The sequence below is a fragment of the Rosa chinensis genome, chromosome 3 (assembly GCF_002994745.2).
Source record: "Rosa chinensis cultivar Old Blush chromosome 3, RchiOBHm-V2, whole genome shotgun sequence".
NCBI classification, from domain to species: Eukaryota; Viridiplantae; Streptophyta; class Magnoliopsida; order Rosales; family Rosaceae; genus Rosa; species Rosa chinensis.
Window position 1 is genome coordinate 12707241 of NC_037090.1, and position 23103 is coordinate 12730343.

Here is a 23103-nt window from a genome sequence, read left to right on the forward strand (position 1 = left end):
CCATCCACCACTCTCCCCATATGGACTTGCCACCAACCGTCGAGGGAGCAGCCTCCCCTTATCAATCCGGTGGCCGGCCGCGTTGCTCCACTATCTCCATTGTTAGGTGAGTACGCCCCGACCTGGACAACAAAGATCAAGCCCCGCCGCCGAGGTCAGTTACCCCAGATCACCACACAAAACTCCGCCCCGAAGCACAGAGCCCTGACGCGAAACGCAACCTCCGCCGCCTAGAAGAACCTTTGCTGCCCCCGGTCTGCACCCTCAACCGCCGCAGATCAGAGTGCTTGTCCTCTCAAGCTTTCTCTTCGAAATACCGATCTGTAAACAACTCCGCCGAAGAAACCAGAGGACTACAATGCAGCAGCTCATTGCCCTCACCGTCGCTGTCCTGTCACTGCCTAGTTTGGGCACCGTGAGATCTCCGCCGCTAGCAATCGAAACCTTAGGTTTCGAAAACGAGGTCGCTCCAAAACCCCCGGAGGCCTCCCCTATCTCACACTCACTTAAGAGACAATTGTAAGAGAATGTAACACTTTCCTGACATAAGAGCAAGTCCACCGGTTACTCTTTAACCGGGCAAAGAATGGATTTGCTGAGGTGGTGACCGGGCAAGAAAAAAAACCATCTTCCACCAACAGAAGCTTGACCGGGCAAAGTCAGAAATTTCTTGACTTCAGTCAAGAAAAAAGGAAAGAGGATGACATTTTCCTTGCCCAGCTAAGGCTTGTGCCAGCTCGGCCCACACCCAAACGTGGGTGACGTCTGCAGAGAGAGAAGAGGTGAGGCGAGGTGAGGCGACCTCGGGGCAGCAACATCGTGGAACTGAAGCAGCAACAGCAACAAGCAGACCCGCCTGGGTTGCTTCGATCTCGGCCTGGGGGCAGCATCTGGGCGGGCTGACGCCACGGAGCGGCCGGCCGAGGTGAGGCGACCTCGGGGGGGTCGGGTCCTTGGCCGGAGGACGGAGAAAAATCTGGGTCGGGTCGGACGAAACCCGCTAGCTCTGGTGCAGCTGTGAGAGAGAGAACCGGAGGGGGGAAAATGCAATAAAGAAAAATTTTCGTCCTTTGAAACAAAATAGAATTTTTTTTTTTTGCTATTTATAGAAAATTTTCAGATTTCAAAAATTCATAATAAATTCATACGAACTCCGAATATTGCGTTTCATATATGTACGAGATCGTATCGACGAGCTCTACAACTTTTATGAAGGAAGGTTTCCCAAATTCCTAACGTATAAAAAGTCAATTTTCACGACCCCCAAAATAACGTAAAAGTGGATGAACAGTTTTGACCGGTCAAGAAAAAAAACGGGTGCAAACCCATGTCCAGTGGCAGTGAACAGTATCTTGACCGGTCGAATTCTTGACTTCTCGACCTTGACATTTTTTGACTACGGGTGAACTTGCTCTAAGAAGTTCAATGGGAGCAATATTTGAAATAGCAATCCATAAAAAAAAACACCAATATTGAGATCCGCTAAAACAAGGCGATAACCAAACGGAACTACTTAATAGCTTACTAAAATTTATATAACTGCTATAGATGGACCGATACCTGAATAAATAAGTATCCCCTCTAGATGGAAAAAGATTTTCTTTGAAAAGAAAATGCCTATCATAATTAACATGCATGTCAAATGAGGTTTGTCATAATTACTATTAAATTATTATTAGACAGGAGAAACATCAATATATTTAGAGACATGATGAGATATAAAATAATCATGATTTTTTTTTTTTTATAGAGAGTGCTAAATTTCATTAGCAGAGTTACAATCATGCTGTAATACATCATGTATACATTCCGGGGCTTTGTGAAGCCATTCTTCTCGTTGTTGCAATTTTGTGGGGCGTGCTGAATTTGAACTCCCCTAATGCTAAAATAATCATAATGAAAAGAAACATTTTGATACTTTCACCAACAGCTCACTCTCAAATTTGATATTTGTCTTTTGTTCAAATTTCTTTTCCTTAAAATACCCAAATGTGTTAGGTAGCTAGGGGTGAGAATCTAAAATGATGGTTAAATAAGGTAAAATATCCAAATTGGAGAAAAGGGTTGGTGGAGGTATATCATAATCTTTTGAATTTAATTCCATATATGCTGTGTTTACCATAAAATTAAATCAGCTGAGACCAAATAATCAAAATCGATCATTGGTCCTATATATATAACTATATAAGCTATTCTAGTGGTGCGGTTCCAAAGTTGTTGAAAGAAAGAACAGAAGAAATGGAATCAAACTCAGCCCTTTATGCCCCATGTCCCTCACTACCAAATGTTCAAGAAATGGTGAGGACTGACCCTTTTCAGGTACCTGAAAAATACATCAGGAATGAAACAGACATTACAAAAGATGCAGGTTTGTGTCCTCATCTTTCTTCTGAGGTTCCCATCATTGATCTTTCACTGCTCTCAAAAGGGCACAAAGAGGAGCTCACCAAGCTAGACCAGGCTTGCAAGGAATGGGGTTTCTTTCAGGTATTTCATCAAACTCCTTTGTGTGCAGCTCTTAAAAGTTTAAACGATTTCAATTTGACATAAATTTTCGATGAGATTATACTGGATTTGCAGGTGGTAAATCACGGAGTGGCGACAGAAGTAACCAAGAGCTTGAAAGAAGCGGCGGAGAAGTTCTTTGAACTTCCATTAGAAGAGAAGAACAGAATTGCTATGCCATCAAATGACATACAAGGCTATGGCCATACCAATGTGGATCAGAAGGTGCTGGATTGGTCCGACAAACTTGTTCTTGTCGTTTACCCACACCAGTACAGAAAGCTCGATGTTTGGCCGCCCACTCCATTCAAGTATGTTCCTAAACTTCAAGGAAAAATCTACACACATGTAATACACACACAAATAGATCGATTACAGAAGATAATTAATAAATTGGAACCGCACACATATTATTTCCAAAAGCCATGCACATGTCACTCTAGACGTCTACATCCTCAACCATGTGAATGATCCAAAATCCGAAGATTTAGAATTATTCATTTTACAAGTTTCATTGTTAAATTATTCTAAAAATATCGACCGACTAAATTGGTTAAATTGTTTATTCTTTTGATGATTATCATTTATATTTTAGTTTGATCAATTGTATTTGTCTGCGCTAGTTAGATAAACGCGCAGATCCGATATAGTTAACTTTTTACAAAATAATTCTTGTTGTCGAGGAAATAACTACATTATATGATCGCTATGTGTTGCATGTCTCTTACATAGCCGTGACACGTCTATATAAACACATCAGCCTATGTGCTTCATGTTTTGATTGATGTTTTCTTCAATGAGCTAGCAATAATAATGATGGGTAACAATTTTGAATAAATATATATGTTTGATCAGGGTTTTGTAGATTTTTATTTTGAAGCAGTTTTTTCTTTTATGAGACAACATGCACCTTATTTGGTTTGCTAAAGATGATCGGCACCTTCAATGCATGAGGAATACAAGCTTTGTTCTTGAGCATTAAAAACACTTCCACACTCTGGCATTTTGTTTATTACCTTAGCTCTTACGTAGCACAAAGGATTGTGAACTGGTTGACTTAAACCTTGTTTATAAATGGTGAAGGGAGGCTATTGAGACATACTCTAGTGAAGTTAGAAGGGTTGGAGAGGAGCTTCTCAGGTCTCTATCGTTAATCATGGGGATGGAGAAGGATGCTGTTCTCGGACTACATCAAGAGTTGGTCCAACCTCTGTCTGTAGCCTACTATCCTCAGTGCTCAATGCCTGAGAAAGTACTTGGTCTAAGTGCACACTCAGACAAAGGGAGCTTAGCCATAGTTATGCAAGAAGATGATGTAATGGGACTACAAATCAAACACAACGGAAAATGGGTACCAATCAAGCCCATTCACGATGCCTTCACTGTGAATGTTGGAGATATTATTGAGGTACATCATCTTTCTCGCTAATCGCTATGACTTAAAAAGTTCATTGTTTTTTAGGAGTTCATTAAGCTCTTTATCCTTATGATTGTGCCATATGACAGATATGGAGTAATGGGAAGTACAAGAGCATTGAACATAGAGTTGTAACAAACGAAAGCAGGGCGAGGATCTCTTATTCAACTTTTTGTTTACCACATCAAAATGCAGAAATTGAACCCCTGGATCAAATGATTCTTGCGTCACCGGGGTCTTTTCCGTTGTACAAGAAAGTCACTTATGGGGATTATCTGAGGGAAACCAAGAAGATGAAATCTGAAGGGAAGGCACATGTCGTTGAAGTTGCCAAGATTGTAAGTTGAAGCAGCAGCAGAAAACAGAGAAATAAAATATCTCAAATCTTGATCCATGACAATGTAGTCGGATTGTCGTTAATATGACAAGTATGTCGTTTCATTGAACTGTATGAATAAAATGGACATTATCATTTGTTCAATCAAGCATTCAACAACTTGTCAATCTATTTTCAGAATAAGCAATGGAAATCTTGTGACTTAATTACAGATTGCTTATTCATTGTGTGTCAAAAGGGATAATGCAAGAAATCTGATAAATAAACAAAAACTTGGAAATCAAACCAAGTGATAATGTTGTACGCCTAAAATTATGTGATTTAACATTGAATGGTTTCCTTTATGGGAGGGAGCCAAGCCTAGAATGAATCATATATAAACCAGGTCCCTGCACTCTCACTATCATGATCAACACACATACTTGTCCCATGGAGAGTTTGGTTAGTGAGCAGTGCAGAAGACTTGTGTTTGAAGTTCAATGGCCTCTGCAGGTTTGTTGATTTTTCAAGAACACTTCATATGTTTATATTGCTGTATATGTGGTTTGAGTGCTTTACAATAATGATATTGTATCTATGTATTTTGTGTGTTAATTTAGGGGTAAATTTCGCAAACAGTACACCAAGTAAAGCCCACTAATAATTCTTATACACAAAGTTTCAAACCAAACATTTCGGTACACGAAATCTAAAACTCAACCCACTATCAGTACACGACGTCATTTTTTGACACCAAAATGTTCATTATGCCCTCAGTTCTTTTTTTTTTAATAATTTTTTTTTCTGTTATTTTTTTTCCTTCGTTTTATCTCTTTCTTCTTCCTTCTTCCGAGCTCACTCCCTCGCTTCCAACGCCGCCTTCCTCACCTCGCATAACAGAAGAAAAAAAATTATTAAAAAAAAAAGAACTCCAAGTAAAGCAAAAACTGAACAGCAGGAAACTTAATTATAAACAAGCAATCAGGCACAAATTAGTTTATTGGCAACAAAAAAGTGCAAAACAAATTTAGAAGTGAAGATAAAACCAAATCCTTGTAAGCAAATACAGAAGTGAAGAAACAAGTCCTCGTAAGCAACAGCATTTGTCTTTTGTTGCTGCACAAATGCAGGAAACAAAATATAATCCATAAATCACGTATTGGATCCAAGCATGTGATGAAGATGCCTACTTGCAAAGAAAACTAATTAGTTAATTAATCAGGGACCATTTTAGTTTCTATAAAAGAGTATTGCTAGCTAGTACTATTGGTTGGTTAGATTTAGAGGTAGGGTTTAAAACTCGAGAGACGGTCGAAACAAGCAAACATAAATGGGTTCAAGCACAGATGTAGCGCTTTCTGGCACATCTCTACCAGCACCAAATGTTCAAGAAATGGTGAGGAATAACCCTTTGCATGTCCCTCAAAGATACTTCAGAAATGTAGTTGACATGCCAAAGGATGGAGATACTAGTCATGGTCGTTCTTCTGAGGTTCCTATCATTGATTTTTCTCTGATCTCAATAGGGCACAAGGAATAGATTAAGAAACTGGACCTGGCATGTAAAGTTGTAAACAATGGGGATTCTTTCAGGTATTTTGTCGATCATACAAATTGTATATGACACTTTTAAATCTTACTAACTTTCAAAATGTAACTTTCCAAGTTGAAACATATATATTTGCAGATGGTAAATCATGAAGTGGCAAGAGAAGTGATGGAAAGGATGAAGGATTCTGCGGCAAAGTTCTTCAAACTTCCCTTGGAAGAGAAGAACAAGATTTCTATGCCATTAGATGAAATGCAAGGCTATGGGCACTCCTCTGTGGTTTCTGAAGACCAAATGCTGGAATGGTCTGACAGACTTACACTTGCCGTTCACCCATCCAAGTACAGAAATCCCAAGGTTTGGCCACCAACACCATTCAAGTAAGTTCCTAAACATTTTACTTTTTACCTTATAATTAGCTGGTACTTACTGAAAATAAAACTAGCCAGTTGACTACAAAATTGTTCATAAATGATGTACTGTTAAAGGGAGGCTATCGACACATGCATATACCAGTGAAGTAAGAAAAGTTGGAGAGGAGGTTCATTCTGAAGTCTATATCTTTGATTATGGGCTTCTCCACTTCTTGGACTATAACGAGAGTTGGTGCAAGCCTTGTCCGTCGGCTACTATCCTCCATGCTTTATGCCTGACAAGGTACTAGGTTTAACTCCACATTTGGACATATGCACTTTCACCATACTTCTGCAAGACAACAATGTTTCCGGTTACTCCAATTTTCGGATGCTTTTCTTGTGAACGTAGCAGATAATATTGAGGTAGCTGAGCTTAAATCCCATCTTGTTCAATAAGACCGCAACAGTTTCAGTCCATTTCATCATCTTAGTTTCATGTTTCTTAATTAATTGTTACTGCCGAGACTGCGAGACAGATATTGAGTAACGGGAAGTACATGAGAATTGAACATAGAGTTGTAAGTTGTAACAACTGAAACCAAGGCGAGGATGTCTTATGCATCTTTCTTTTTTCCACGTCACTATGTGGAAATCGAACCATTGGAACATATATATATATATATATATATATATATATATATATATATATATATATATACAGATCCTATCTAGAGCGGAGCTCCGCTTTGAAATTAACGTGTGAAGTTCGAGTTTTGGGTCACTTTTTGGTCGCATATCCACATCTCGACCGTTCAGTTTTTAGGTACTAGTGTATAGATCATCTCTGCAAATTTTCAGTCAAATTGATGAACGTTAAGGTATCTAACTCGCTTAAACCAATGGACGGACTGAATCTGTCAACCTGAACCGTACTAGCTTTAAGGCCGTTATCAATGCCTTAACAATCATCATTTTGGCTGAAAATTTGCAGAGATGATCTATACACTAGTACTTAAAAACTGAACGGTCGAGATGTGGATATGCAACTGAAAAGTGACCCAAAACTCGAACTTCACACGTTAATTTTCAAAGCGGAGCTCCACTCTAGATAGGATCTGTATATATATATATATATATATATATATATATATACAGCAAGGTTCCAAGGTTCCAAAGAGGACGTCCTTGCTATACATATTGTGCGGATGGGTTGCGGACAGCCGTCCGTTTCTTTAAATGAAAGCCAACGGCCCAGATCAATCTCCTTGAAAAGAGACGCGGGTCGAACTATAAGCTCCACAACGATCAACTGTAGACTCCACTTTGGTTTCATTGAAGACCAGAACCAGATCGATCAGTTCTCCACAATCTCTTCTCATCTCGTCTCCAAATACTAGAAAGAGAACTCAGGTTGCATGATTGTTGCAACCGAAGCTTTCTTTTTTCTTTCTCTCATGAAAATTGCATCTCTCTTATGGTCCAGACATCCCTTGGAGTTTTCGCGCCAAAAGTTGCAGACTTGGAAGCAGAGACTTCGATCTACGGTATGGATTGTGTCTCTTTTCTGATTTGTTTGATTTCCAATTACAAAATCTAGGGTTTTTTTCCATATTTTGGGACTTTTCTTCTTTCTGTTTCTGAGTTTGGTTTTTGTTTCGATTGTTGATCTCATGTGTAATCAGTTTCAAATAAATGGAGTCAGAGGATGATCAAGTTTATATTCCTCAAGTAAAGGCAGAGTTGATGCCTAAATTATACCAAGAGTTTGAAACAATAGATGATGTTGCTGCTTTCTACAATAGATATGCAAAAGAAGCAGGGTTTAGTATTAGAAGTCATTCTACTGCAACCAGCAAAGATAAGAAACAACTTATGAGGAAGGAGTATGTCTGTTATAAGCAAGGAGATTCCAAAGTTGAAGGAGAAAAGCGTAAGAGAGGATTACCAAAAGTGGGTTGTAAAGCGAGAATTGCAGTTGTGAGAAAGGAGTCTGGAAGATATGCAATCTCTGTATTTGTTGAGGCTCACAACCATCCATTAACAAGCCCGCCTAGAGTACATTTGTTGAGATCTCACCGTGGTGTATCAGAAGTTAACACAGTTCTATCACAGCAACTAAGCTTGGTGAATGTGGAGAAACATAAACAGTTTGAATTCTTTGGTGTTCAGGCAGGTGGCATTCAAAATATTGGTTTTATACAGCGTGATCTATATAATTATGGAAGAACTTGTCGTGAAGAGAAGAAGGGGCGTGATGGAGATCTACTGTACATGCATTTTGAGAATGAGAAAGAAAAAGATTCTTCTTTTGTCTATACAATGGATGGAGATGAGGAAAACAGAGTAACACGGTGCTTTTGGGCTGACTCAATTTCAAAACGAGCTTATAACTTTTATGGAGATGTAGTTATCTTTGATACTACATACAACACAAATCGGTATGGAATGATTTTTGCACCATTCAGTGGTGTTAACAATCATGGGCAGACAATCATCTTTGCTTGTGCATTCTTGAATGATGAGACAACCGATACTTTTGTTTGGTTATTCAAGGAATTTCTAAATGCAATGCCAGGAGATGCACCAGAAAATGCCCCCAAGATGATCATTACCGACAAAGATCCTGCTATGACTAAAGCCATTTCAGAAGCACTCCCACAAACATTTCATAGATATTGCAGTTGGCACATTCTTAATAAATTTTCTGAGAAGCTAGATGCGATTAAATATCGGGATTCCTACCAAGACTTTCATAGCTGCATATGGAATTCAAGTAGTAGAGAGGAGTTTGACTCAAGATGGATTGAAATTATTGAGAAGAGTGGGTTGAGTGATAACAAGTGGCTGGAGTCGATATACGAAATTCGTTCATCATGGATACCAGCATATGTCAATCATGTTTTCTCAGCTGGAATGTCAAGTAGTCAAAGAGCAAAGAGTCAACATTCTTTCTTCAAGAATTATGTTTCTAAGTGGAATTCATTGGTGGAATTTATGGTTCAGTTTAAAAGGGGACTTCTTCACCAACGACATTATGAGTTAGAGGAGGATCATATTAATATTGATGAGAAGGCAAAAACTGTCGTGTCCCTTGACTTAGAAGATCATATGGCCAAGGTTTATACACGTAAACTATTTTATGAAGTTCAAGAACAGTTGAGAGAGAGCTTCAAATATGAACTTGAACTTGTGTTTGAAAATGTCACTCAAGAACAGTTTAAGGTTATACGAAAGAACATTGATACTTGTAAGTCTCGTGAACTTACTTATGAAAAGAAATCTGATTTTGCATCATGCAGCTGTAGAATGTTTGACAGTCAAGGTTTCCCATGTCGGCATGTTTTGGCATATTTGATTAAGATCCAAGATGTTGATAAATTGCCTATTCAGTACATCTTGAAGAGATGGACTAAAGCTGCAAGACATAGAGTTGTGTTAGATTGTAATGGAATGGAGATAAAAGATAACAAAGCTTTACTTGCAAGGAGGACTAAACTATTCCAGCATGCTACATGTGCAATTGATAAGGTTATGGTGAGTGATGAGGCTACCAAGCTGTTTATGGAAGCATTGGATGCTTTTTTGGAGAATATTAAACCATTAGTTAGTAATGAAGGTGGACAAACTGCAGTAGATTTGGAGAACGAGACCAACAATGCTACTATTCGGCATGTTTTTAATGAACCACATCAAGTGAGAGCAAAAGGGTGTGGGAGAAGGTTGAAGAAAGGAAAAGAGAAGAGGAAAGTTAATGTAAATGCCAGTCAAGGTAGGCAATGCCATGGATGTGGACTATTTGGTCAGTCACATGACAAAAGAAATTGTCCAACACTTCATGGAAGGTAAGATACCTGTGTTTGATATTATTGTTCATGGCAACATTTTTATCGATTGATATTGATGACTTTATTTTTGATTATTTATGTAGACCTGCTATTGATGAAAATGGTGATTCAAGTTCCACTAGTATGGATGAGGATAGTTGTTCATCATCTCATTTGGCAGAATAATGTCTCAAACATATCAGTTCACTACCAGAAAACATGCTCTTTAAGGTAAGCTTTGAGTTTTTTGTATTTGGTATTTTTTGGATTGGTACTGTGCTTGTGTTTGATTTGTTCAGAAATAGCTGCAGTAGATTGGTTTTGAATTTGTTTTGAAATAGCTATTGTGCTTGTGTTTCATTTGTTCAGAAATAGCTATTGGTTTTGGTTTTGAGTTTCTTGATAAATAGGTAGATTGCTTATGTTTGATTTGTTCATAAATAGCTGCAGTAGATTGGTTTTGAATTTGTTTTGAAATAGCTACTGTGCTTGTGTTTCATTTGTTCAGAAATAGCTATTGGTTTTGGTTTTGAGTTTCTTGATAAATAGGTAGATTGCTTGTGTTTGATTTGTTCATAAATAGCTGCAGTAGATTGGTTTTGAATTTGTTTTGAAATAGCTACTGTGCTTGTGTTTCATTTGTTGATAAATAGGTATTGGTTTTGGTTTTGGTTTTGAGTTTCTTGATAAATAGGTAGATTGCTTGTGTTTGATTTGTTCATACATAGCTGCAATAGATTGGTTTTGAATTTGTTTTGAAATAGCTACTGTAACACCCCAACCCGGATTAGAAAACTAATCCGAATTTAAAGCTGAGTAACATGTTCTTTTTATAGCTGAAAAAAAGGGGGTTTCGTTTGGTGATATGATTGGGATTGGTCTCGAATTCTCACGGCTCTTGTCGATTGGCATTTCACATTTGCCTAGTTAATCTTGCATTGATCTGTTCCTGTTCCCATGAAAGGTTTTGCTTAGATTTATGCCTGCTGATGTTGCATGTAATAAACATCTCTCCCTACCTGTAATTTTAATTGGACTGGCAAGTTTTTAGATCAGAAAGTCAGCCTTTACTTTTTTTTTTTAAATCGATCTTCTGGACTGTAACAATATATAGTCGTAGAGGGTCTTTTGTATGGTTTATCTTTATTGGAGGACAATACTACTTCAATTTTAATTCGGGGTTAGCAAACTTTAGTAATAAAGGTTGTTAATGGTCTTGTGACCTTGTCTTGTGAAGAATGTTGTTGGATACTTTGATTCTTAATTAAATGTTGTCGTTATTTGCTAATTCTGCTGGTTGCTTACTTGTTTTCCATGGTCAAAGTTATCTTCTAGTTGCTTGAGACGTGTACAGATGTTGAAAACTTTAAATTTGTTTAGTTTATTAATTGCTCGTGTTGGGGTGTTACAGCTACTGTGCTTGTGTTTCATTTGTTGATAAATAGGTATTGGTTTTGGTTTTGAGTTTCTTGATAAATAGGTAGATTGCTTGTGTTTGATTTGTTCATAAATAGCTGCAGTAGATTGGTTTTGAATTTGCTACTGGGCTTGTGTTTTATTTGTTCAGAAATAGGTATTGGTTTTGGTTTTGAGTTTCTTGATAAATAGGTAGATTAGTAGTTTCTTCATTTACATGTTTGGTTTTCAGTTTATTGAGTCAATTTTCAGGTTTTGGATGCATTTATAATCTTCATGGAAGGTTTGATTCTGCAGGTTTTGGTCAGTCACTGATCAGTTTATGGGAAGACGATTTTGTGGTCTCTTTGATTCTGCAGGTTTTGGATGCAGTGATCAGTTAATGGCAAGGCAGTGTTTTGGTGGTCTCTTTGATTCTGGAGGTTTTGGAAGCCATTTTTGATCATTTCAAGATTATATGGTAGAGTGAGGATCATTGTGAATTCATTATGTAATGGTTTCAATTGTGGATGCTCAATTGTTGCTGATTTGTAATGATTCCAGAAAATGAGGTGTGGAATGACTTAATATGCAATGTTAGACTCAAAATGTTCCAATCTGGAGCAAAATGACTTAATATACTTTGATTGACTCAAAATGTTCCAATCTGGAGCAAAACTTTAACATTGCATATTGACTCAAAATGAGCCATTTCATTCATTCTATATTTCTGTAGAGTACAACAAATGAGAAATAGCTTAGCAAGAGCAAAGCTCTGTGATTCCAAAAAATGCACATTACATTCACATGTTCTATACATTGTCATTCCAGAAAATGCACATTACATTTAGTGTTTACTACTACAAACATTCCACCAATAACCACAGTTTTTCCTATCCCACAGCCAATACATTATGCAGCAACCAATCCACCTGCCTCAAATAGAAATCGTCATTGCCGGTGCATCCCAAGCTTGAGGAATCAAACACATCACAAAATTCATAACAATATTCACCAATAACAGCAACAATATCGAAACCAGCGCAGAAGCTAATCAATCAAACCAATAGCCAACCTGAAATCATCTTGCAAATCCAAAACCTGAAAAATCACACACACTAGATCAGTATCCTAAAAGCTGCATTGAAATTTCATGTGCTTCTAACAAATAAATGACTTTTACATAACTATAAGCTCTCTCAGTTAAGTGGATTGTAATGTTCTCACTGCATCCCTGAAGCTAAGAATGAGCCATTACTATGGATCTTTGAGCAACTTGCACACCTTAGTATGGAATTTTAACCATACTATGTACTCTTTAAGTCTCAAGAATTAGCCAAGACATATGCATCATCTGAGTTTGCCAGACCAACAATTTAAGATAAGCTGGATACACATACATTGAGGATAACAAATTATTTTGGCTTCATTCTTTTCCTTTAGTTTCACTATTAACTTGCCACTTAGAGAAGCGCAAAATCCCTTGAGATAATTTAAGCATTTCTTAAGAAGGATATCCATGCTGTTAACAGTGATTCTCTGGTCTCTTTTTCCTTCTTTCTTTTTTTTTGTTTTTTTTCAATTAATCACTAACAAACTTCTTTTTATAGCCAATAATCGATACCAAACTTAAGAATGATAAGTTTAGTCTGCTTTACCCACCCACGAATATTCTCATACTGCCTCCAGACATCAATCCCTTCTCATATTCGCATGGTTGTCCTGTTTTATTATGTTTAAAACTTTAAATACTACAATTGTTCATATATATATATGTGTGTGTGTGTGTGTGTGAAATCTTGGGGAGTTGTCATTAACCTAAGGACAAAAGATCACTGAATTTCAATCAATAGCTGCACAAAAAACTTAAAGTTTTCTACCAATGTTCCAATTTCACTAGTATTCTGTCCTTGCACTCAGGAGCATTGGGAAACACTCTTGCCCCTATTCAAAACCAATCTACTGCAGCTATTTCTGAACAAATCAAACGCAAGCAAAACCAAAACCAGTAGCACTGTAGCTATTTCTCAAAACCAAAACCCAAATCAGTAATCCCAAACACAAAATCAATAATCCCAAAATTAGTAATCCCAATTCAGTAATCCCAAAATCAGTTATCCCAAATCTTCAAACTTAGAAAACTCAAGGCTTTACCTTATACGGTGACTTGGGGACCTTCATCGGGGTCTTCACCGGTGATGAGCTCCGTTGACCGCGTCATCATCAAACCTAGGCGGCAGCAGTTAGGAGGACTAAGGAGATGACGAGGTTCGGCGAGGACTGATATCGGTCGTCGCCGGTGGAATCACTCCGGCATTGCTAATGGTTTTGGGTGAGAAGAGACCATCACAGTGTTTTGTCGTGGAGACGAGAGGGAGAACCAGAGGCTTTGGTTGCATCGAAGTGGAGAGTGTACAGTTCGTCTGAGTTTTCTACTTCGACCCGCGTTGGTTTTTGGGAAGAGATCGATCTGAGCCGTTGTGGAGAACTGAAGAGATGAGAAGAGATTGTGGAGAACTGATCGATCTGGTTCTGGTCTTCGATGAAACCAAAGTGGAGTCTACAGTTGATCGTTGTGGAGCTTATAGTTCGACCCGCGTTTTGGTTTTCAAGGAGATTGATCTGGGCCGTTGGCTTTCATTTAAAGAAACGGACGGCTGTCCGCAACCCATCCGCACAATATGTATAGCAAGGACGTCCTCTTTGGAACCTTGCTGATATATATATATATATATATATATATATATATATATATATATATATAGTACTGGAGTCTTCGGGGTCCATTTGGTGAATAAATCAGCCAAGTTCTCATCGGATCAAATTTGCTTAACTGCAATTTCTTGATTCTTTTGAAGCTCGTGAGTGTGGAAGAACTTTGGTGCGATATGCTTAGTCTTATCACATTTGATGAATCCTTCTTTAATCTGAGCAATACATACAAGCAGCATTATCTTCATATATGACTGTTGGATTGTCAGTTACTGAAGGTAAATCACAAGTGCTTTGAATATGGCGAATCATGGATCTTAACCAAAAACATTCTCGGCCAACACTACTAGAAATCTGTTCATTTACATCACATCATTTAAATCGGTCAGAGTTGCACATGATGTAAAAAAGTAAGTTAACATCGTTTTAGAAAAATACCGATTTAAATGTATACTATTAACATCAGTTCTTAAAATGACTGGTGTTAAAAGTTTTGTTTGAAAATTTGCGGGAACCTCATTTTCGTGGACGCGCTAAGTGTTTTAGTGAATTGAAGGACACGGGGACTAAAACTTAAAATTTTCCACACTTAGGCAAAAAGAGCTCCTGGCCCCAAAACTGAAACACAAACCCTAAGCTCCTTCTCCTCCTCCTCCTCACCATCACAATCCTCCCTCCTCTATTCTCCAGCGGAATTTGAAGCGCCGAGATTCCAACCTTGATCTAAGGTTAAAGTAACAGCTCTGAATCCTGACCCTGGGCTCGATCTGAGATTGGCAGAGTCGAAGAAATTATAGAGGCTCCGAATCCTGAGCTCCTTCTCCACCCCAACAGCTAGCTCTGGTCTTCTCCGCCATCTGCTCCTCAACCCGCCGATTCAATCTCCGATCACGAAGACTACTGCTTACTAGAGGCTAGAATTTGGGGTCGCTGACTGTCTCCGTCAAACCCTTACCGTTTGATTTGGTCAAGAAGCTTCTCTTCTAGCTCCTGAAGGGCGTCGACGACTGTAACGATAACAACATCCTCACCTCTTTCTCCCCTTCTCTCGCCTAACCAACTATGAATAACCCATTGGCTCCTTCTCTCCTTCTTCTCCCCTTCCCTCTTTCTCTCTCTGTACGCTTCTCACCCATCAGAAGTGTAACTCTACTTTTCTAGGGCGAGAGAGACACACCACACCCATCACCGGCACCCAATCAGATCTATCACTGGCATTTCAACTTCCGTTTACCTCCAAAACGGCTCCGTCAGGTTCGATTTCCTGTCTCCGTCCTCTCCTAGATCTCCCAGATCTAAATTTGCTGCTTTCCATTTTGATTGAGTCAATTTTAGGGTTTGTGCGTCTCCGATTCTACTTCTTTAGCTCGTAAAGCTGATATTTGGTATCTAATTGCGTGCTTGGTTCTGTGTTATTGGGGTTTGCTTTAGGTGAAATCGTGAAAGTAACTTGCTTTATGGTTTTTAGGGTTTGGTGAATTTTTTTATTTTGTGAGGTTCACATTGAGCTTGGTAGCTTGGAAATATTGAAGGATGTTTAAGTTGTTTAGAGCTATGGAGTTGCTCATTACTTTGGGCTTGTGAGGAAATGAACTTTTTCTGAAAGGACAAAAATTTGGGAGCCTCTGTGTGGATAATGTGTCCCATTGTTTGGTGTAGTGCTTTATCATCTGTAATCTGTTTCCTCGGTATTATTTCATAATGTGTCCCATTGTTTGGTGTATGTGGATTCGATGTCAGTCTTAGCTTCTCAGCTTCTCAGCTTTTATTCGTTTCAGGGGTGACGTGTGTTTCATGGGTGAATGGAATTATCATGGGAGGTGGGGCTGGTGCTTCCATCCATGGTAGACTCCGTGTTGCAACTGAGAATTCGGTAGGTTTATCAATTAACCTCCCATTTGAAGTAAGAAAGTTTTACTGAATGCAGTTTTAGTGCTATTGTGGAATGCAATTAGGATTTGCATCTAGAAATATATTTAGATTGTTTGCTGTACCTTTTAAAGGAAAATCAAAAGGTTGAGTTATTCAGTCTTTCTAGTTGCTGGCTATAATCCCTTGTATTTCTTAATATGGTTTTGCAGGTTTTTGCAATGTCAGAAACAGCTCTGGGACTTTTTCTAGATGTAGGTGCCTCTTGTTATTTCTTGAAGCTTTTTGGATCCTTTGGTAATGCTTGTTATATCTTTGGTTTACATTTGTGTTTCAATTGCCGCACCTGCAAACGTTGCTTCTTGATTTTGTAGGTTCTATGCAAAGGAGAGTCTCAATTGTTTTTTCAGCCATTGTTCCTGTATCTGTTATTTGCTATTGGTTTCATGTTCTATTATTATTCAGGTATGGAGTCAATGTGTTGTTGTGGTATAATGAACACTGTGATCAATGATTATTAGTATAGTTATCACAGATGAAAGGATATGTGGTATGAAAGTGAAATTTCTGTGTATAATTCCATTCTTCTAGCTTTCTTATCAATTTTCGAGGTGAATTGAGTGTAATAGATTTGATTACTTAATTGGATGAATTGATAAGTTTTTATAAGATCAAAACTGTGGCTATGGTTAGTATATAATATATATTGAGTGATGATCTCTCTAGGGTTGTGGGATTCATTTTATTGAGTAGTGAAAGGAGTGACTTTTGACACTTTGAGCATGTTCATGAATTTTTTAGATCTGTGAAAATTTCTCCCTTTTTTGTTTTAAGGTGTGAATCTATTTCGCTGACTTTTTGTTTTGGTTTTGAATAGGCAGGTGTTTAGAGAGGGGCACAGGAAGGAACATTCCAACAAAAAATTGGACGCTGCTGTAAGTCAATCTCATTTCCCAGATCTACATGCTAAATTCTTCCAAATATGAATTTTTTTTGGTCAAATTTTGAATGATTTTAATTAGTCTAGTATATTTTCTTGTACGTTATTGACCAGAATGGCAAAACTGGTGGTGAGAAATGACAATCGTTGTCTGATGTTGTGAGTTTTCAGGCTTTCTTTTTGTAAATAATTTGTTTATTGCTGGAATATTCTCCAATTGTTTTCTGATTGTTGCTTTTAGGTAAAAATTAGATAGGTGAAAGCACCCTACTAGGCGCGGCAGAGAAGAGGAAGGTTGAATACAATAAGAACATGGATGTGTACGACAAGAAGCAAGTAAGTGTTTTAATTGTTAATCTCTAGGTTTCATCTTTTTTGTCTGTTTGTGAGATTTGTTGTTTAATTATGCACAATACGCTGAAGGAGATAATGGAGCTGAGGAGTTTTTGGCTATGTGTTAATTTACATTTGATTTCAACATATATCATACTCCTTTTATGAATCCCACCATTAACCAACCTCTATCAATGACAACCGGAAAGTAGGAGTCATAACACTTTTCCTTATTGGATTAGTACAATTTGTTGTACTGTACATCGACTTGCATACACATTAAAAAAGATATTATTGACAATATATAAGAATCCCTTTTCTTTTTATTAGTCATCAGCATTTATTGTCTATAGCCTTATTTTGATCATCTCTGCATTCAAAGGAACTCCATAAGAAAGCTGACAGATGAGATGTCGATCACTTCATTTTTTTCAAAGTCGTATTTTCCCCCCCTTCAAAGGTGCTTATTCCAGTTATTGTCTGGTTTTTGATTGATTGTGTGTGTTTTTCCCCCTCTTCACAACAAGTTCTTAACTTTTGCTTATTTCAAATACTATCTACACATGTTTATTTACCTCTGTTTATTGCGTTGCTGAATTTCAAGTTTGGTATGATTCAGTCTATAAAAGATATAAGATACAAGCAAGGATGTGGTTAATTTAGTATAACATTGGAATTGCATTTTGCATTAGTTTGTAGTTGCTTTTGTCTATTGACTTCGTGTGAATAACAGCAACATTTAGATCATTAGATTTATGCGTAACCTTGAAGTTATCTTTGCTTTCTGTATTGTTGTTTTTAACTTTTCCTTTGGGTATATCTCTATTTTGCTATTGGTGGCTATTAACTCATTCTTTTATTTAATCCGGGTTTATTGTTGAACCATTAGGTGCCTTTTTTGTTTGTCTTTTAAATATATGAAGCAGCTTATGCGTAAAAACGTACCTTTTGTTTTTGTTCATATTTTTGGTTTACAGCTTTTTGATTAATCATGTTTCTGACCTTCTTCTTAAGGTTCCTGCAAATTGAACAGTCATTTTCCCCTGAGTTTTCATTTTGTTCTGTTGGAGTTGAAATGCAATTTAAAGTGAAAATTAGAACCTACTTTATATTTGACAACTTTTTATTTCTTCAGAAATTTCAGATTCTAATGCTGTAGAAACTTTCACCTTTGTGTAGAATCAGTGACAAGATGGACCTATTTGAAGAGAAGCAAACTGTTGGTTAGATGGTAGCAACAATTGTGCATTCAACCAACTGCGAGTTGTCAAAGTAAGTGACATTTCCAGCATGGAACATGAACTTGCACTCATCAGATTTCTGCTTTTAAATTCAGTTGTGATTGAGAATATAATTGTTGATGATTGGTGTGATACCTGGATACAAATACTTCTTGGTTACATAAACTTTTTTGACGATTTAATATTGGGATCTCTTCTATTGTCCAAAATGATGATCAGCTTTTACTTTATATTTTAGAAGGGTAGGTAGGATGAATAAGTGAACGCAGAAAAAAAATGGAACCTTGGATGATTTTTTGTTATAGTAGTTTATCTTCTATTTCCAGAAACAATAATGCAGACATTCAAGATTATGACATGAAAGTCGGATGTTGATATGCTGTGTTATTTAGGGTCATGTTATCAGTTATCACATAGAATCGAACTTTGCTTCCTCATCTCCTATAGTTTTAAAGCATCTATTTGAGCTGCTTAGTTTCATGCAGTGCTGTTTCTTTACTATTGACAGGTGATGTTCACTCTGGAGTTGGTCCAATAGCTCTCTTTGCAGTAAAGATTGTAGAATGAGTTTATGCAAATGATTTGAATCTCCACGCTGCTGAATATCTGCAAGGAAATTGTGGTCTCGACAAACTCGATAGGAAGATTAAGGTATGAAAGAACTTATTGCAATGAAATATAATCACAATGCTTATTTCTATTTTTGATTTAGAGAGGAATCGTGGGAATTGAGAGGTAGAATACTACATGAGAGTTATTTCTCTGGAAGAGGGATTATGTGAATATCAAAGCACTGCATGTACTTGATCTGTCAAACAACTAATGTATAATTTGCCTAGGTAACTTTAAATTGATTAATGAGGCAAGACTTATAACCCTAAATCCTATTGAAATAATTAGAAAGAAGTTTCATCAATTGTTCAGGTTCCTAGGAAGCACAATTAAAATATGCAGGTGAACTGCATTGGTATTCTTATATTCAAAAAATGAGAGTTTTTAGAAAGCAATGAAACAGTGTAAAATCTCGACTTATTTCTCTCTTAACAAGCTCTTGCTTAAAAGAAACCAACTAGACAACTGGAAGGTATTTGTGAGAGAGAGAATCTGATTTGTTTGTTTGTTTGTTTTTTTTTTTTTTTTATCTGAAATTGTTTTATTCATGTGAAAGAAAGTTATAGAAACAATGTTTGACTGATTGTAATTTGTTTTTGTCTATTGGTCATGTCTTTATTTTTTTTATTTATTTTTTCTGCATTTCATAGGCTTGCCATCTGGTTGTTGAGTAAAGGTTCTGCTGCATTGAAAAAGATTGATATGGTCCAACTACCAAAGATTGTAAAATGCTCAGAGTCAATGTGGAAGTCAATTAACATATCATACAACTGTTGAAGCATGAGCGCAATCTCAGTATAAGCTACCACAAGCCATGGTTCACAAACACAGCAGAGTACTTCAAAGGCTGGCCAAACCAAGAGTAGGCATGGGTGAGTAACTCATACCGTGGTTGTCCTACATTCCCACTACTGGTCAGATAAACTTTTATTCAATACTAAAGATTTGAAATGATTTGTTTTAATATCTAAAAAGAACTGGAGAAAAGAATTTCTGTTTATGTTCTCTACAGACTTCAACATTATTGTGTTTCTTCTTCTTTATCAACCATGATACATATGGAGCTTCCACACATAAATTAATGTCTTCTCTAAGATTGATTTGATACAGAACTATGGAAAGCTAGGTAATGGAAACGAGTTTGCCGGCAATTTTCATGTCTTTGCTTTTGACACAGGTACTTGCATGAACTTCTTACTCAAAGAGATGAATTTGACACCATTACTTTGTTGATCCGGCATCTACATATAATTGTGAAAGACCAGACTTTGTACGTATTGAAGTGGCTAATTATATACAGAGTTTGGCTACCAACATGATTTTGAGTAAGACTAGTTTTTGCTTTGAAGTAAAGTTTGGTGTTGAACTTTTGTAGTTGGTTGCTAATATGTCTGGGCTAGCCTTTGTAGATTTTGGGGTTCTATTTTGTGAATTATGTAGAATCATGAATGAAGATGAAAAAATTAATGGAAAGCTCTAATTTTTGGATGATGAGGAATGTATTTCTAGATCTTTTCCACCACCAGCAGCTAGATGATTATTTGCACATCATTATGATATATATGAGCTGATGCATATAAATGGGAAACAAAACACTAATGTCAAAGAAAACGATGTCAATTCAGAGATTACAAATCAGTACCTAAAATTGGACTGATGTCTCATGATTATGAACATATCGATATGTCACTAAAAAATCGATGTACACAAAACCAAGGCACATTGATATCTAAACACCAAACCATTATCTATTGTCAACATACAAATCAGCTGTTATAAAGTAAACCGATTTACCGTGAAATACAGAACATCAGTTTTGTAAAATAGAAATGATGTCTACAAAACTAGTAGACATCGTTTCAACTAAAGAAAAGCGATGTTCCTAGTAACATAAAACATCATTCTTAATAGATTAACTGATGTTACCTAAAGGTACATACATCGTTCTGAGGAGAATAATGCGGCAAGATGCACGTAAAAATGGACACGATCATGTAGCATTTTTTGGAGACTGATGTCTACGAGTGTATTAGACATCATTTCCGAAATTGTAATCGATTTAAATGTTCACTTAGGTATTGTTCGAGATATACTTTATTAAGCATAAAATGTGAAAATATGAAGAATTAAATATAGTTAACATATAAAATTATGTTGATTATAATGATTATACATCGATTTATTTTTTAGAATCGATGTTGTTTGTTGTCTGGGACATCGGGTAAAAACGTGCTTATACTGATGTCTATATCTTTTACATCAGCCACAAAGACATCGGTCAGAATTTAGTTTTACATCGGTTCTGGACTGATGTAAATGAACAGAATTCTAGTAGTGCAACTACATATAATGCAATTATATCTGAATGATTAGAGGAAGTTTCTACGAGTGTTTGCTTAGATGATCGCCATGAAATTGTCGTGTCACCGCAAGTAAAAACATATCATGTTTGAGAGCGACCTCTATGCAGATCAGAGAGATATCCTGCATCAGCATATCCAACAATCGTGGGATTATCAACATATTTATTTGTATAGAATAAACTCATATTTTTTGTACCATGAAGGTAGCGTAAAATGTCTTTTACGCCTTTCCAATGGCGTGATGTTGGAGCAGAGCTATATCTTGCCAACACACTAACTGCAAATGCAATGTCTGGTCTTGTACATTATGCCAAATAAAGTAGGGCACCAATAGCACTGAGATATGGTACTTCTGGACCAAGGATAATTTCTCCATCTTGTCTTGGACGAAATGGATCTTTCATAGTGTCAAGACTCCGAACAACCATTGGGGTACTAAGTGGGTGAGCTTTGTCCATACCAAATCTCTTCAGAATTTTTTTGGTATAAGTAGCTTGATGGACAAGAATCCCACTATCCAAATGCTCAATCTGCAGTCCAAGGCAATACCTTGTTTTTCCAAGGTCTTTCATTTCAAATTCTTTCTTTAAATATTCAGCATTTTTTCCAAGTTATGAAAAAGTTCCAATCAGATTCATGTCATCGACATAAACTGCGACTATTGCAAAATCAGAATTTGATTTCTTAATGAACACGCAAGGACATACAGGATCATTGACATATCCTTCCTTAAGTAGATACTCACTGTGGTGGTTGTACCACATTTGTCCAGATTGCTTCAATCCATATAAGGATCGTCTCAGTTTGATTGAGTACATATTACGTGGTTTTGTAGTTGCTTCAGGCAACCTAAGTCCTTCTGGGACTTTCATGTAGATATCAGTATCTAACTCACCGTATAGGTATGCAGTAACAACATCCATAAGTCGCATATCAAGTTTTTCCGAAACTACTAAACTTATTAGATAGCGGAATGTGATAGCATCCATTACGGGAGAATATGTTTCCTCATAATCTATCCCAGGCCTTTGTGAAAAACCTTGGCAACAAGTCGCGCCTTATATCTTGCAATCTCATTTTTCTCATTACGCTTTCTTACAAATACCCATTTATATCCAACCAGTTTGACATTGGGTGGTGTTTGGACAACAGGTTCGAAAACACTGCGTTTTTCTAGAGAATTTAATTCAGTTTGGATTGCATCTTTCCATTTGAGCCAATCATGTCTCTTTCTACATTCATTAACAGAGTGAGGTTCAGTGTCATCGTCTTTTATTATTTCAGTAGCTACTGCGAATGAGAATATATTGCCTATGATCATATCTCTACGATCCCACAACTCATTGGTGTGCACATAGTTTATGGAAATTTCCTTATTTTCAGGTACCTGAGCCTCTTCATGGGCTAGTGTCTCACTGATGTCATTTTCCCCTTCTGTTGTCACAGAATCATGAATTGCGGATCGGACATTAATGTCTTGCCCAATATTCTCTTTAGGGGTGATTTCATTAGGATTCAGATGTGCCTTTGATTTTCTATTTCTACGAACTGAATCTTTTGAACCTACATGTCTGCCACTCTTCAGGCGTGCAACAGATGGCTCATTGGCCCCCACATTATTTTTTCCAATTTGGACATTAATTCTAGTGGGTGCATTTATTGCTGGGATAT

General features: G+C 37.1%; 3 protein-coding genes across 3 annotated transcripts; all 3 read left to right on the forward strand.

Moving 5' to 3' along the window:
- The first annotated feature begins 2218 nt into the window (after positions 1-2218).
- On the forward strand, positions 2219-4437 carry LOC112193636 (protein SRG1). Its single transcript, XM_024333847.2, has 4 exons — positions 2219-2487; positions 2581-2816; positions 3589-3913; positions 4012-4437. The coding sequence occupies exons 1-4, from the start codon at positions 2239-2241 to the stop codon at positions 4267-4269; spliced, it is 1068 nt and encodes a 355-aa protein (XP_024189615.1). The 5' UTR covers positions 2219-2238; the 3' UTR covers positions 4270-4437.
- Positions 4438-5568: 1131 nt separating this feature from the next.
- LOC112194139 (2-oxoglutarate-dependent dioxygenase 11) lies at positions 5569-6306 on the forward strand. Its single transcript, XM_024334387.1, has 3 exons — positions 5569-5730; positions 5926-6167; positions 6276-6306. Exons 1-3 carry the CDS (start codon positions 5569-5571, stop codon positions 6304-6306), a joined length of 435 nt encoding a protein of 144 aa, XP_024190155.1.
- Positions 6307-7835: 1529 nt separating this feature from the next.
- LOC112194140 (protein FAR1-RELATED SEQUENCE 5-like) lies at positions 7836-10153 on the forward strand. The gene is made up of 2 exons (XM_024334389.1): positions 7836-9985; positions 10072-10153. The coding sequence occupies exons 1-2, from the start codon at positions 7836-7838 to the stop codon at positions 10151-10153; spliced, it is 2232 nt and encodes a 743-aa protein (XP_024190157.1).
- Positions 10154-23103: the final 12950 nt, after the last annotated feature.